This window comes from Rousettus aegyptiacus, unplaced genomic scaffold, assembly GCF_014176215.1.
Source record: "Rousettus aegyptiacus isolate mRouAeg1 unplaced genomic scaffold, mRouAeg1.p scaffold_m13_p_12, whole genome shotgun sequence".
NCBI classification, from domain to species: Eukaryota; Metazoa; Chordata; class Mammalia; order Chiroptera; family Pteropodidae; genus Rousettus; species Rousettus aegyptiacus.
The window spans coordinates 55,368,260-55,382,254 of record NW_023416287.1 but is presented as its reverse complement, the minus strand read 5'-3'; the positions used below and the strand labels follow the sequence as shown (position 1 = coordinate 55,382,254).

The following is a 13,995-nucleotide window of genomic DNA, read 5'->3' as shown; positions in this document are numbered from 1 at the left end:
TAAACAGCAGGTTATAACAACACAGTATTACAATAACTAAAATGTCTTGAGTTCTCATTAAGTGCCAGACATCATTCCAAATGACTGATCTACACTAACCTACTTATCCTTCAAAATAACTCTATCTGGTAGATGCCATTATAATCTTCCATTTGAGATAGGGAATCTAGGGGCCCTGAGAGGTTAAGTAATCTGCATGTGGTCACCAGGCCCTCTGGTTTTAGAGCCAACACTCCTTGCCATCACACTAAAATCATCAGGTTCAATTTCTGGGATCAGTACATAAAATTACATTTTATGAAATAGTTATATTTTAAAGTATATATTATCAGCTATAAAGTTGGACTATTTCACCTCCAAATAACAAATTGTTACATAAATATCAGCTAGTTTGCTAACATTTCTATGTCATAAGGAAGTGACTGAAGCCCAAAGAAGTTTGGCTACTTCCACAGAACCAACAAGTTAGTTTTTCATGAAGAATGTCAAATGTCCAACCTCTCAGGCTACTGAATATGACTTCATGTGACACTGAGTTATATTCCCAAGCCATTCAGCAAGCATGAGGGAATGATATTTAATATATCCAAATCCAACAAATTTATTTAATTTTTAAACCTCCCATGTTGAAAAACATTTCTTTTATATTTTTGAGAATATTAATTGAATATTCATGATAAATTCAGGGGTTAAGAGACCTCCTAGGATCTGTTTGGATTTTAATTTGGGATCACTAATTTCTGCTTACATTGGCTTTCACTGCTATGTAACTACAAAGGTCCCTTAAACAATTGAAAGGACCTTTTCAAGGTACTATATTGGTTTGGGCTCTTCAAATATCATTCACTTAAAGAAATAAAATCACTGTTTGATAGAAAAGTTACCTCCCTCAAGCTTTGAATGGCTAATGTGCTTACAAACTGTGTTATCAGCAGTCAAGAAATAAATATTTTCTATGAAGAATGTCTATACCTCCCTATCTCTTATTTAAGAGGTTTATTTATAATTATTTTTTATTTTATTTTGTTTTTGCTGGTCACCCACTGGTGGTTATAGTCTGTTCTTGAGAATGGCACCTCTGACAACGCTTCATTGTCTCATTGTAAACCTGTCAGCAAGAGTGGTGAAGGGGCTGTTTATAGAGTTGATAGCTTCAGTGGGCCATCTACATTCATTCAGTCATAAGCAAAACCTCCCAGAAGATAAACTCTACACATGGCAGCAACCCTGGAATCTCCTTTATCTTTGCAAGAGCTCCAGTCTAGAGTCTCCTCTAGTGGCTGACTGAAGAGCACATCAATTTTTTCAGACTTTTGATTCAAGGTTATTTGAGGTCTGACAGTAGGAGCTTCTCTGTCTTGCTTCCTCAGTATTTAGGAGAGTGTGACACCCAGAAGATGCTTACCAAAGAGGTGCTGACTGAGTGAATTATTAAGGGGTGGCCAAAGAGGAGGCTAGGCTAGAGGTGTAACATGTGGATTCTGGAATCAGACTGTCTGAGTTTGAACACCAATTTCACTACTTACTAGCTGGTTGCCCTGAGACACGTAATTTAACCTCTCTGAGCCTACATTTTTTTACTGTAAAACAGAAGGAATAATAATGCCTAGCATGGCCAATACTCAATAATGTTAGCTATTGTAAAGGGAAAAATAATAAGTGGGGATGTTAAGTGACCTATCAGTCAAACCTAAGACATTGTTTGTAAACACAAACCACGGTCCAAACCGACCTCATCCCTGGCATTTATCTTCCAACACATGACTCTGCTCCCTGCCTCAAGGCCATAGATGGAAACTCTAGAAGCTGAGAGAGCCTATGCCTTTGGAGTGGCAGAGAGTGAAAACCAGAAAGGGCAGGACCAGCCTGGTGGAACTGACCCCACAGTGCAGGTGGACTCTCTTCACAAATGATTTCATCAGAGCTCGATAATGCTGTCCCCCACCCCCAAACTGCCTGATTCTTTTCATTCTGATTCGCCAGCTGAAGCTCCAAAGCATCATGGACACACACTGCCAGCAGGAAGGCTAGGCTCTGCCACAGCTCTGGTCTTCCACGCCTGGGGTCCCACCACTTCTTCTACCACGGGGAGACATGTGTGTCAGACTTGCCCCGCTGAGAGATTACCCACATTCTGGGTTGATCCAAGGCAAAACATACTTTTTTCTATCATAAGACTTAAATGTCTGTTTTCCTATTTGAAAACTAATCCTTCAAGGGTTATTTAACTTTGGGCAGTAGTTGCATCAACTGTTTTGTAGTAATACTTTAACAAGAATCAGTATTAAATCAGAAAATTAGATACCTAGATATGATATAGCTTTAAAGCTATCCTCTGCCAGTTTTCCCCATTCACACCATTATCAAGTGGATGAGCCACATGGTAACGGGGGCTCATGGGAACAACCTTGGGAAACTGCACAGGAGACCACAGAAAAGATCTATACTTAGCAATAATTAAACTTTAGATGAAAAATGTCAAGTATCCCCAGACTAATGAAAAGTCAAAAGTATAATTAGATTGTAAATTTGCCTTCCAGAATAAGGGCAGCTCCAATTCCCAATCTGTGAAGGGAAAAAGACCTCATTTTTGTTTCCATTTCCCTTCAGAAAGCATGAATCTTTCATGTTAAATGCAGTCACGCTTGTTTGCTTATCCCAGTTAAGAACAAGACACTTTAGAGAGACACTGAGAAATCAAGGAAGCTCTGAGTTCCAAAAAACAACAGGAAGTAGAAGTATACTGCTTACTAGAGCATTTAAAAGTATTATTGCCAAATAGTATTTCAGAAATGTTTATACACAAAGCACAAAAATAAGCAGCTGAACGCTATGTTTTGATGGCACCAACCTCCTCCCTGTGTTAAATTATGACAGCGGTTTGGACCTCTGTGGTCCCATGTGCTGGTGGTTATTTTCAGCCGTCTCTTAGGCAACAAGTGCTGCTGCACTGAAACTCACCAATATTCTCAACTTTCAGAACCAGAAATGTGATTTAGTAATGACACACCTAACTCCAGAGGAGTCAGATTCCTTCATAAAGAATGTGAATATGTATCCAAAACCATGAGATTTATGGTGCAGTACAGCTAATTGAAAATGAAGTTGGAAATAAATTAAAACCAACTACATGTTTTAATCAGTTTGGAAAACTTCAAGTATTGCAGCAATGGGGTAAGTAATTTTCTTCTGGAAAATATATAATGATGTCATTATTTTGGTACTTGCGAATCCAGGATTGCAGAAAATAAAACAGAGGCAGCTATTTGCTGAATGCAACGGATAGGTGACACTGTGGTTCACGGTAGATATGAAATCACACTTTTAAAACTTGGTTTATTACAAAGGCCATGTCTAAGGTCTAAACACGAAGATTGCAAAGTCAAATAGGTACCTTAAAAAGGCATCTGACTCGCACAGGAGTTACATTTTTGCTTTGGCAAATAAACTTCTGTAACTTCTAAGGTGTCTACTAATTTTCCATTTGGCTAAAGAATGTTTTAGATTATTACTTTAATTTTAAACATTTACAAGGCTTGTCATTGATTTCTACCATTTAGGAAAATCAAATTCTCATGAAATGTTGGCTTTCTGAAGCATAATGAGTTAATAACTATGTGACATTAATCACAAACCCAAGGAAAACTTTGAGTTGGTAAAGGTGGCTTTCCTTTTTGGCTAGAAAGGCCTTCTGTGCTTGGCTTCAGACGCCTTGTGTCCAGTTTCTTGGCTCCACCCCTTCCTGACTGCCCCACGGACTGTGGGTTACTTGGCTATTTAGTTCTCTGAGAGTCTCTTTTCTTCCAGTTGACACCAGAGGTTACCATATCTGGCGTCCAGGTCTTTCCTAACAACACAGGGAAACTGGCAAAGCTTATCTTTAGATGCCTACTACCATCTCCTTGTTGCCAGTTCCTGCTTCTTCTAGACTCACTTCCCTCATCTAAAATGTGGGGGTTCAAATACCTACCTCATAGGGTTGTTGAGAGGATTAATTGATAGAGTGCTTGTAGAGGGTATAGCACAGTGGCTGGCACTTCATAGGTTCTAAAAAATGATAACTGTCCCCTCCCTTCTCCACATCATTAACTGGACAAATGAATGCAAACTATATGGCAATAGTTGGTAAACAAACCTCTTACAGACACTTCATTTTAAGAGGTTTCTAAAGAGACTAGTCTACACAGGGATTCACCAGTCCCTCATCCCCTCTCCCTGACTGAGGTAGAAGGTAAGCAGGGCCTTTTAGGCTGTGGCCAGACCACTGCTGTAAGCAAGGAGCCTTCTCCAGAGGGGTCTGCAAGCTGATACAGAATGCAGTGTAAATCTCACAAAAATATGTGCAGGACTTTCAGGTGTGTTTTCCATTGCAGATTTGAATTAACATTGAAAAGTACTCAAAGAGCAAAAACAGTCATTTACCAAGTTAAAAGCATAACACTATTTTTGGGGCTGAAGAACCCACACAGGAGCAGATGGAGTGAATGGCTGCTTATCTTTCCAAGAATTCAAAAACTACTGGCCTCCTGACCAACAATGAAAAGACTAACCTCTGGCTAAAATTAGGGTAGCTGAGTCCCAGAGTAACTTTTAGCCATGTTGTACTTTTTCCTTACTGGAAGGATCTTTTAATCAGTGCTAGCTAAGGAGAGTGAGTGTTTCTTAAAATGTAAATGAGAGAAGAGAAAATGAGATGGAGAGAGAACGGGCACCACTGAGTTTGAAATTCTCTAGCCAGAAAGTTATATCATACCTTTTGTTTCTTTTCCCCTAGAGCGGACCACATTTTACCTGTGCAGTCCCCTCCCTTCTCAGGGTCTCCTGGGGTGAAGTAATGCCTCAGAAGAAGAATTAATTAACTGGTAGGACAATGTCGCTCTGGGGTGTTTAGCGAGAATTGCCTTTTAGAGAAACTTAGTGTCAAACGTTGCTTTCGGAGCCTGTGGGGCTTCCCAGGCATCTCCCTCAGTCAGCAACCCTAGCAAGTCTAAGCGACCGCATCGCGTGATCTCGGGCAGCTGGAAGCTCGGTCACCGCGGTCAGATGGCATCTCGCACCCAGCCCCCTCAACCCACGTCCAGCCCGCGCCAGGACTGAAACGTGTCTTCCTAGCACGAAACCAGGAACTTGGGTCTTGTGTGAACACCATGCCGGCACATCCCCAAACGACTGCCCTTGATGCCTCCTCAGTAATTATTTCTCTCTCATATAAATCGGGGTTCTGCTGAAAAACCTCCATATTTCCACTAAAGTGAAGGCTGCCCTTTTCCTTGTGATTCTGTTTAAAAGTAAGATAAAATCTGACACTTCCCTAAACCGTCCTGTAGGGGATACCGTCCAGGGGACGATTAAAGGGATGGTCTGTGACACCCCCTGAACACACGTGGGCACAGCAACTCCACAGGCCGGCAAATGGAAGGGACGCGGAACCGAGGGCGGTTATTTTCCAGTCAATAGATCTGATGGAGAAAGATGCCAAACGCACTTCCCGAGCCAGCCGAACTCCGCGGGCACCTAATCATTGCCAGATGTGGGGTGGGCGCACCGAGAACATCCCCGAGTCTCCGAGGAAAACCCCAGCCCGCCGCACACCGACTTCTCCGACGGAGAGACTGCAACAATCGGGAGCAAAGCGGTCTCCAGAAAGCGCGGAGCGCCTCAGAGCGGAAAGCGGACTCTGGGGAATGATGATGCCTCCACTCTCCTCGGCACCTTTTTTCAATTAGAAAGTTGGGAACTGGAATCCATAAACAACGATGTAGGGCTTCAAACTACTTTGCAGAGAGACACGCTGGGAAGGGGAATACTTGCACGCCTCCAAGCCCCGACCTCTCGGTCTCTTGCCGTACGCAGCCACGGAGCCGCGAGCTTCCCAAGTGTGCACGCACGATCTCGGCGCCCACTCTCCCCCCGCCCACCACCCCGAGAAAGGTCGCGCAGGAACGCACCTCCGCCCCCTCCCGCGCGCCCCGAAACCCTCTTTGCCCTGCCGCCGCCGCCGCCTCACCTTTCATGGTGACTAAGGAGACGCACCGCCTGCCAGGGAGCCCCGCGCCGCCGAGAAGTTCGCGCTGAGCAGCGGTCACTGCGCGCCCATGGCAGCCGCGCCGCGCGTCGGCCGTCTGCGCTCCAGCCCTCCCTCGCCGCCCGCCCGCGCTCCCCGCTCGGCGCTCTGTGCCGCGGGGCGGCCGCGCGCGCCGCTCACCCCGGGCGGGAGGCGCCGCGCCCGCCGGCGCCCCTCCCCCTGGCCCGCCGGGGCGCGCCGGCCCCGCGCCCGCGCCCCTCTCGCGCCCGCCCCGCCCCGCCCCGGGCCGGCGCTGGCCCCGGCGCAGTCACTTTCTCGCCTTGCCCCTCCTCGCCCTCGCTCTCTCGGGTTCTCTCTTTTCCCGCTTTGGACCAGCCGCGGAACCAAGTCCGAAGAAAGCGCCTGTGGGCGGTCAAGTGTTCCGCCTCGGTTTGCGCGAAGTGTGCTACTGCTGCTGCTGAGCTTGTTTCTATACCCCAAACTACCTAGAGCGTGGGGTGAGAGAGTTGGGGAGCAGCGGTGTCACGGGGTTGGCGGGGTAAGGTTGTCCATTCCTCAAACGGCTCTGGGGCATGGAGGCTTAGAAGATTAAACTAGGGGAGAACGTCCTCGGGGTTCAAAGTTTCTGAGTGCGCTCGTTGACCACGAAGGAAATGGGGTAGCAAGGAGGCGTGCTCACTGTCACCCCGGGAGAGCTGTCTCTAAATCCGAGGTCACCATTAAACGCTATCCTGCAGAACTAGAAGCGGGATTGCAACTCTTGGACCTTCCAAGAGACAGGCTGACACCAAAAAACGCTTCAGATTCCCCTTGGTTGGAAAACTCCTGATGCTTCTACCCACTGCTCTGAAATTGTCAGGTCGACCCTGTTTTACCAAGAAAGGATCCGCTTCATAATAAAATCCTTTCATTGCGGCCGTTGTTGCCCCACTGTGTTTTTCTTTCCTTTTAGAACCGCACCCCCACCCCCATCAGACCCGTTGCTTTATTACTTTGAACATAAACTAAGTGGTGAGTGGAGTTGTGGGGAGGAAGATGCCGAAGAACTTTCTTCAGTTATGAAATGAAAGATTATCACGCATTTACTAGCACATCGAAAGCAGTACAATTCTGGCTGGGCAGTTGTCATGGCTTTTCAGATTTCATCTCCCGAGGACTTGGTAACGTAGTGTAATCGGTACATTGATTCATCGTAAACAGGGAACTCTGCTCTAGTAAAACGCAGTGCCAGAAATGAATACATTCTAAAATATTTCACAGACTGTCCATTCCAGAAGCTCTCCTTTTTCCCTGAACATTAAGGGAAAACTTTTACATGACTAGCAAAGAAAAATATAAAAACTGGCACTTTTTTTTTTTCGCTTTAGTGGTGGAAACCACAGGGTCCCTGAAGTTTATTCTGGAGACTTGCTTCAGCTCTTACCAAGGTACCTGCCTGTCTTGCACAGCAAATGAGAGTCTCTGAAGAGAGTTTAGGATACGAATTCTCAGCCTAGAGATTACTAACCAGTGCTGGGATGAATTGAAGTAAGTCAGTCCATCGGTCTCTTTGAGTAATAGTTTCTCGAACCAAAAAATGGAGAGAATTTTAGGTCCACTATTTAAATTGGGGGAAAATAAAACATTTAAAAAATTCCTGCATTATAGATATGATACCAAATCACAGTCAAGAAAAGAAAAGACACACTGGATTTTGTCAAAATTAAAAACTTGTGTATAAAAGGTTGCTATTGAATGAGTGAAAAGGCAACCTACAAAATGGGATTTGCAGATACCCCTAGAAACCCACAGGAAATATCTGCGAACCATATATCTGATAAGAGGTTAACATCCAGAATATACAAAGAACTCCTACAACTCAACAACGAAAAAATCAAACAGTCCAATCCAAAAATGGGCAAATATTCAAATAGACATTTCTCCAAAAGAGATATGTAAATGGCCTAAACATATAGAAAATGCTCAATATCGCTAATCACTAGAGAAATATAAATTAAAACTATAACGAGATACCACTTCATACCCAGTAGGATAATTATAAAAAATAAAAAATAAACAGAAAATAACAAGTGTTGACAAGAATGTGGAGAAAGTAGAACCTTCATGCATTGCTGATAAGAATGGAAAATGATGTAATGACCATGGAAAACAGTATGGTGGCTTCTAAAAATTTAAACATAGAATTACCATATGACCCAGCAATTCCACTTCTGGATATATACCCAAAATAATTGAAAGCAGGGACTCAAATATTTATATACCCATGTTCACAGCAGCATTAGTCACAATAGCTAAAAGGTAGAAGCAAACAAAGTATCCATCAGTGGATAAATGGATAAACAAAATATGATATATACTAACAATAAAATATTATTTAGCTTTAAAAAGAAAGGAAATTCTGACACATGCTACAAAATAGATGGACCTCGAAGGTATTTTGTTCAGTGAAATAAGCCAATCAAAAAAGGACAGATATCGTATTATTCCACTTAAGAGTTACCTAGTCAAATTCAAAGAGACAGAAAAATAGAATGGTGGTTGCCAGGGACTATGGGAAGGAGAAGATGGGGAATTAGTGTTTAATGAATACAGGTTTTCAAGCTTGCAAGATAAATAGTTTTGGAGATGGATAGCAGTGATGGTTGCCCAATATTGTGACTGCTTAATGCCACTGAACTATACACCTAAAAATGGTTAAGATGGTACATTTTATATGATGTGTTTTACACAATAATTTTTATTTTCTAACAGAATTATGAAGTTGGAAAAAAAACCAACAAAATCCTAAGTCTATCATGGTAGCCAGACTCACAGACCTGCTGATGAGAAAATAGACTCAGCAACTCGTTAGGGAACAATTCCAAGGAGGATTTCTGGAAAATTGCCTCCTCCCTCAGCCCCACTACCTTCAACACAGAGTGGAATGAGCCCCACAGGTGGGTCCCAAAGGTACCAGCCTGGTACCTCCTCTGAGCCCCGCTGTGGAGTATAAAAAGGCTGCAATTTGCAGTCACATGTTCATCAGCTGACCGAGATTTCTAGGTCAAGAGCTTTGGGAGCAGTAAGGAATTGAGCTGGGACTCAGGGAGAGAAGTGAATGGCAAAGAGTAGGAGAATGAAATGGTCAGAAAGGATTAAGTCAAAGCTGCAAAGATGCCTTGGACTCTTCAGCGGAAATGGGCTACAGGGCCTGCAGGTCACACTCAAACCACCCGCCTCTGGCAGGGCAAGGCAGGCCCTGCATTTACATGACTTTTAGAAACCTGAAGAGGGCATAGTCTCATTTAATCCTCACCCCAATCCCATGCTAGTATCACCTTTTAACTGATGAAAAAGCCCAATTGCCTTTGTCTTCTCCCTTTCCCTCAATCCCAATCCTGAAGGGGAGCAGAGTTTGGCACCCCTAAATATGCCTTTTGGATATTGATTGTTTTAAACTGGTTATTTTTTAAGAAATGAAAGATTCGGGGAAGACTTTTGACCTTCCCCACTAACTGCCTAAAAGGATCTGGACAGAGGACCTGCTCTGGGAAGGGAGCTTTCATCATAGATACCCATGGTTTAATATCAACTAAGTGTGATAGGCAGGGAGGAACCTAGCAGGGCCCATCGGATCAAAGTCCTCTCTGTGTCCCATTGTTAAAGATGGCCCAGCAAACATTTGTTTACCAAACATTTGGTTTTCTGTCTCCATGTGATTTGCTTCCTGCCCTTTGAAGTTCCAACACCCCCTACCCTGGCCCCTTTCTCCTTAGCTCAAGATGACATATGAGCTTTAAGTGCCCAATGTGTCCTCAGGTCTCATATTCTTATGGAACCTCTGCATGAACATACACAAATTTGGCCATTTTCTCCTGTTAATCTGTTTCATGCTAATCTGATTATTATCTCAGCAAGAAGAATTTAGAAAGCTGGGAGGAAATTGTTTTTTGCGCCCCTGCAATGCTCACCAAGCTCTGCTTCCACCACATCCCACATTTCTCTACTTGCTTTATCTCCCCTGCCTCCCCTGTGTGAAGACCACTGTAGCACATCCGGAATTCTGCAGAAACCCTCCGAGTGGCCTTCTGTTGCTTCATTCCAGGCTCCAACATGCAGCAGCCAGAGTGGCATCGAAAGACAGATGAGAGATCACTACAATACTTTGGCCTCTGACCATCTCTGTGCCTCTTCTCTGGCTGGCAGTCAGTACCTCCTAGAGACTGTCAGGGGCACCACTCCCTCCTACTTACCCACTCATTTCTCTTCCCGCCTTATGCAGCTCCTTTTGCTCCATTTCAGCCAAACTATTCAGTGTCTCCCCAAATATCATATGCCTATTCCCATCTATGAAGCCTTGTGCCTGACATTTCACCTCAGAAAACACCCTCCTTTCTCCATCATGTCAGTACATTTAGCCATGTCTGCCTTAACAACGCAACTCTTTGTTTAGAAATGGACCCCTTTATCCAGCAAGCAAGACTTACTTGATTATTATATTCTAGGCACTGTGCTACATGTTGCTTATAATGCAAAGTTGGGTCAAACAGTTTTCCTTCCAGGAGTCTGGTAGGTGAAACAAGGCTTTTCAGAGAGAATCTACAGTAAAGATTGCAAGTGAGAAATGGTCAATGTCATGAGAAATACAGATAAAGTGCTAGAGAAAGAAAGAAGGTAATGACATTGATTAAGGCAACATAGAAAGCTGCATTCAGACTGGGATTTAAAAGATGGTTGAGATTCAAATGAACATGGAAAATGCTCAACCTCCAGACCAGTGGGTCGAACAAAGAGGTCTGGGGCCACTTGTAACAGAATCACTCATAGGTGTTTTCAGAAAGTGCAGATGGTTGGGCATCGCCTCAGATCTCCACATTAGAATCTTTCTGCGAGAGGCTGAGATGCTTGCCCCGCTCATTTCCATGTTTATTAAACTTAGAGAATCATCACAGTAGACTAAGAGCTTCTTAAGAGAAGGACCATGTCTTCATCTTTGTAACAACAGCTTCTAGCAATTAACATTCAATGAAAAACTGAATAAATATAAAAGGGATTAACAATGGGGGGAAGAGCCTTAAAAATGAAGAGCAGGGAAAGTGAAATGAATGGAATGCCCCTAGAATAGCCATCAATGAATGATACCCCATGCTCTGAAAATCAAGCCTTTGCATATGGCCAGAGAGCAGTTTAAGTATGTATGTATGTATGTATGTATGTATGTATGTATGTATGTATGTATTTTTGAGAAGGATATTGGCTTGGTCATCTGAGTCACACTGTTTGCCACAATAGCCATCGTGCTGCTAAGCAAGCCCACTGAAATGTTATAATCCCATAAAGAGACTAACAGTGTTGTAATGGACGCCAGGGCCTATGTCTCCAACCTCCAAGATATAATTATCTTTGAGAGCTGCGTGAAAAGTTTATTTGAACAATGAAATAATGTTTAGGTCTTGAAAAGCTTATGAATTTTGTCAGTGTTTCTATTTTTGGTTCTTAAACTTAAGGTTTTTGAAAGATGACTCAAATTGAGAGTTGCTTTTCCTGTTGGTCCAACAAGCCAGTATTTTATTCCATTTGATGTTTCGTGATTCAGAGCATCAGTTTGAAACTGTTCCTCTAGCCCACATGGGAGCAAAAAAATAAATTTTCCTTCCACTTTTCTAAATTTCCCTGGCTGGACTACAAAAAAAAAAAAAAAATTAACATGACAAAGATTAGCAAATGACCAAAATTTACTACGTATGTACATGCAGGGGTTCCATAAGAATATGAGACCTTAATCTCATTGGGCACTTAAGGCTCATATGCCATCTTGAGCTAAGGAGAAAGGGGCCAGGGTAGGGGGTGTTGGAACTTCAAAGGGCAGGAAGCAAATCACATGGAGACAGAAAACCAAATGTTTGGTAAACAAATGTTTGCTGGGCCATCTTTAACAATGGGACACAGAGAGGACTTTGATCCGATGGGCCCTGCTAGGTTCCTCCCTGCCTATCACACTTAGTTGATATTAAACCATGGGTATCTATGATGAAAGCTCCCTTCCCAGAGCAGGTCCTCTGTCCAGATCCTTTTAGGCAGTTAGGGGGGAAGGTCAAAAGTCTTCCCCAAATCTTTCATTTCTTAAAAAATAACCAGTTTAAAACAATCAATATCCAAAAGGCATTTTTGGGAATGCCAAACTCTGCTTTCCCTCACACGCTACAAGGCCACCAGCAATGGGGCTATTTCTGGAACATCTTTTTAAGTTCAGTGAAAAGTCAAGGGTCGAGAAAAATGAAAATGTAGCCCCTGGATTTCAGCTTGGAGATGTGAATAAGTCAGCACATAAGCCGAAATTTCCTCCTTGTGACCTGGGAAGGTGACCAGTTGTTCTGTTCCAACTCCAAAATGGTAATGATTGCTTTCCTATTAGGCTTCAGATGTATTACATCTGGACGTTTCAGACTATTGACTGACATAAAAAAGTTTTTAGAATTTATTTTTGCTCTTAATGTGTGTTTTTTTTGCAGGGACATAGATGAGATGGATTTGCTTTGGTATTATCTTTCATTTGATTTTGTCATTTGTTCTGGTGGAGATGAAGTATGTTGATATGAACAAATCCACAATCTGGCAATTAGCAGAATTTAACTCAAGATTTTGTTCTGTTATTAAATACATGTCTGATTTAGAGCGGGCCTCTAATATCTCTAGCACTAACTAGTATTAGTGTAAAATAAAAGGTTCTTAGACTACATCATTTCCAAGATCTTTTTCAGCTCAAAATCTCTAACATGAAATACATATAAATACTACCTGAGTACAGAATACACACACAGAAGATATGAAAGTTGTAAATTTTGACATATTTTGAATATAGATATGTATACATATATATGTATTTATATGTATAAGTGTATGTATATCTACACCCAAAAAATGTCTGAATTTCCAACTTTCACAGTGATCAGCTACAAGTATATATTTATGTGTATAAATATATATACAAATCAGTAATCTGTTACAGATACATATATGAAAATATATATACAATATACCAATATGTATAAATGTATATAATACATATTATACAAATATGTATAATATGCATTTGTAACTGATCACTGTGAAAGTTGGAAATTCAGACAAATAAATATATTTATTTGGGCTGATGACTTTTTTAAATATCACACTGGCTCAGAGGTACATCTTTGTTTCATGTTGGTATTCCTAGTGCATACTAAGCGTTCAGGAAGTGTTTGTTGAATGAATAAATGAATGAATGCTCAAATGCAATTGAAAAAGATCCAAAAGATAGAGGAGCTGTTTTATGTCCATCAAGTCTCACCTTCCTTTAAAATGAGCCTCTTCCTTATAGTAATAATAGTAGCCATAGCTGATATTTATTGAGCGTTTTTATGTTCTAGACCTATGCTTAACCCTTGATACACATTATGTTTGTTTGTTTTTTTATATAAGAGTCAGAAAATATTTGAGACTTCAGGGAAATTACTTAACTTTGAGTATCGATTCCTTCATCTGAGAAATGAAGACAATAGTACCTATTTTGCAACATTTTGGGAAAGATTAGAGATAATCTTTTAAAATACCTCACACATTACCTGTCACTTAGAAGCTCAGTAAATTATACTAATTTTCAATAAATTTATAATCTTATATTTTGTTTTTTAAAGTAAACAGAAGACAAGTTGAACAAAGGTATAATGGTTTTGTTCAATTATTTTATATGAAATAACCATTTGGCTAGGTAGGAAAGAGCCTAGAAAAATTAATTTTAAAACACTGTTACATTTTTAAAAGCAAACAAGTACAAAAATAGTAGCAATACTAAAAAGAATTACCTTATAGATAGGTTAAAATATTTATAATTCATACATACATTGTTACTAAGTATGGTGCTTGAACATAATTTGTTCTCTAAAGTAATTTAAATATTAACTTTATGAATATTATTTATACTATAATTTGATTAATAATGGTGAACAGGT

At 41.6% G+C, this 13,995-nt stretch overlaps 1 protein-coding gene across 1 annotated transcript in view; it reads right to left on the bottom strand.

Moving 5' to 3' along the window:
* COLEC12 (collectin subfamily member 12) overlaps positions 1 to 6,191 on the bottom strand; it is a 171,200-nt gene extending 165,009 nt beyond the window's left edge. The window contains exon 1 of the mRNA XM_016164546.2: positions 6,008 to 6,191. Within this exon, the coding sequence (XP_016020032.2) occupies positions 6,008 to 6,014 (7 nt within the window). The 5' untranslated portion in view covers positions 6,015 to 6,191. The remainder of the gene's footprint in view (positions 1 to 6,007) is intronic.
* Positions 6,192 to 13,995: the final 7,804 nt, after the last annotated feature.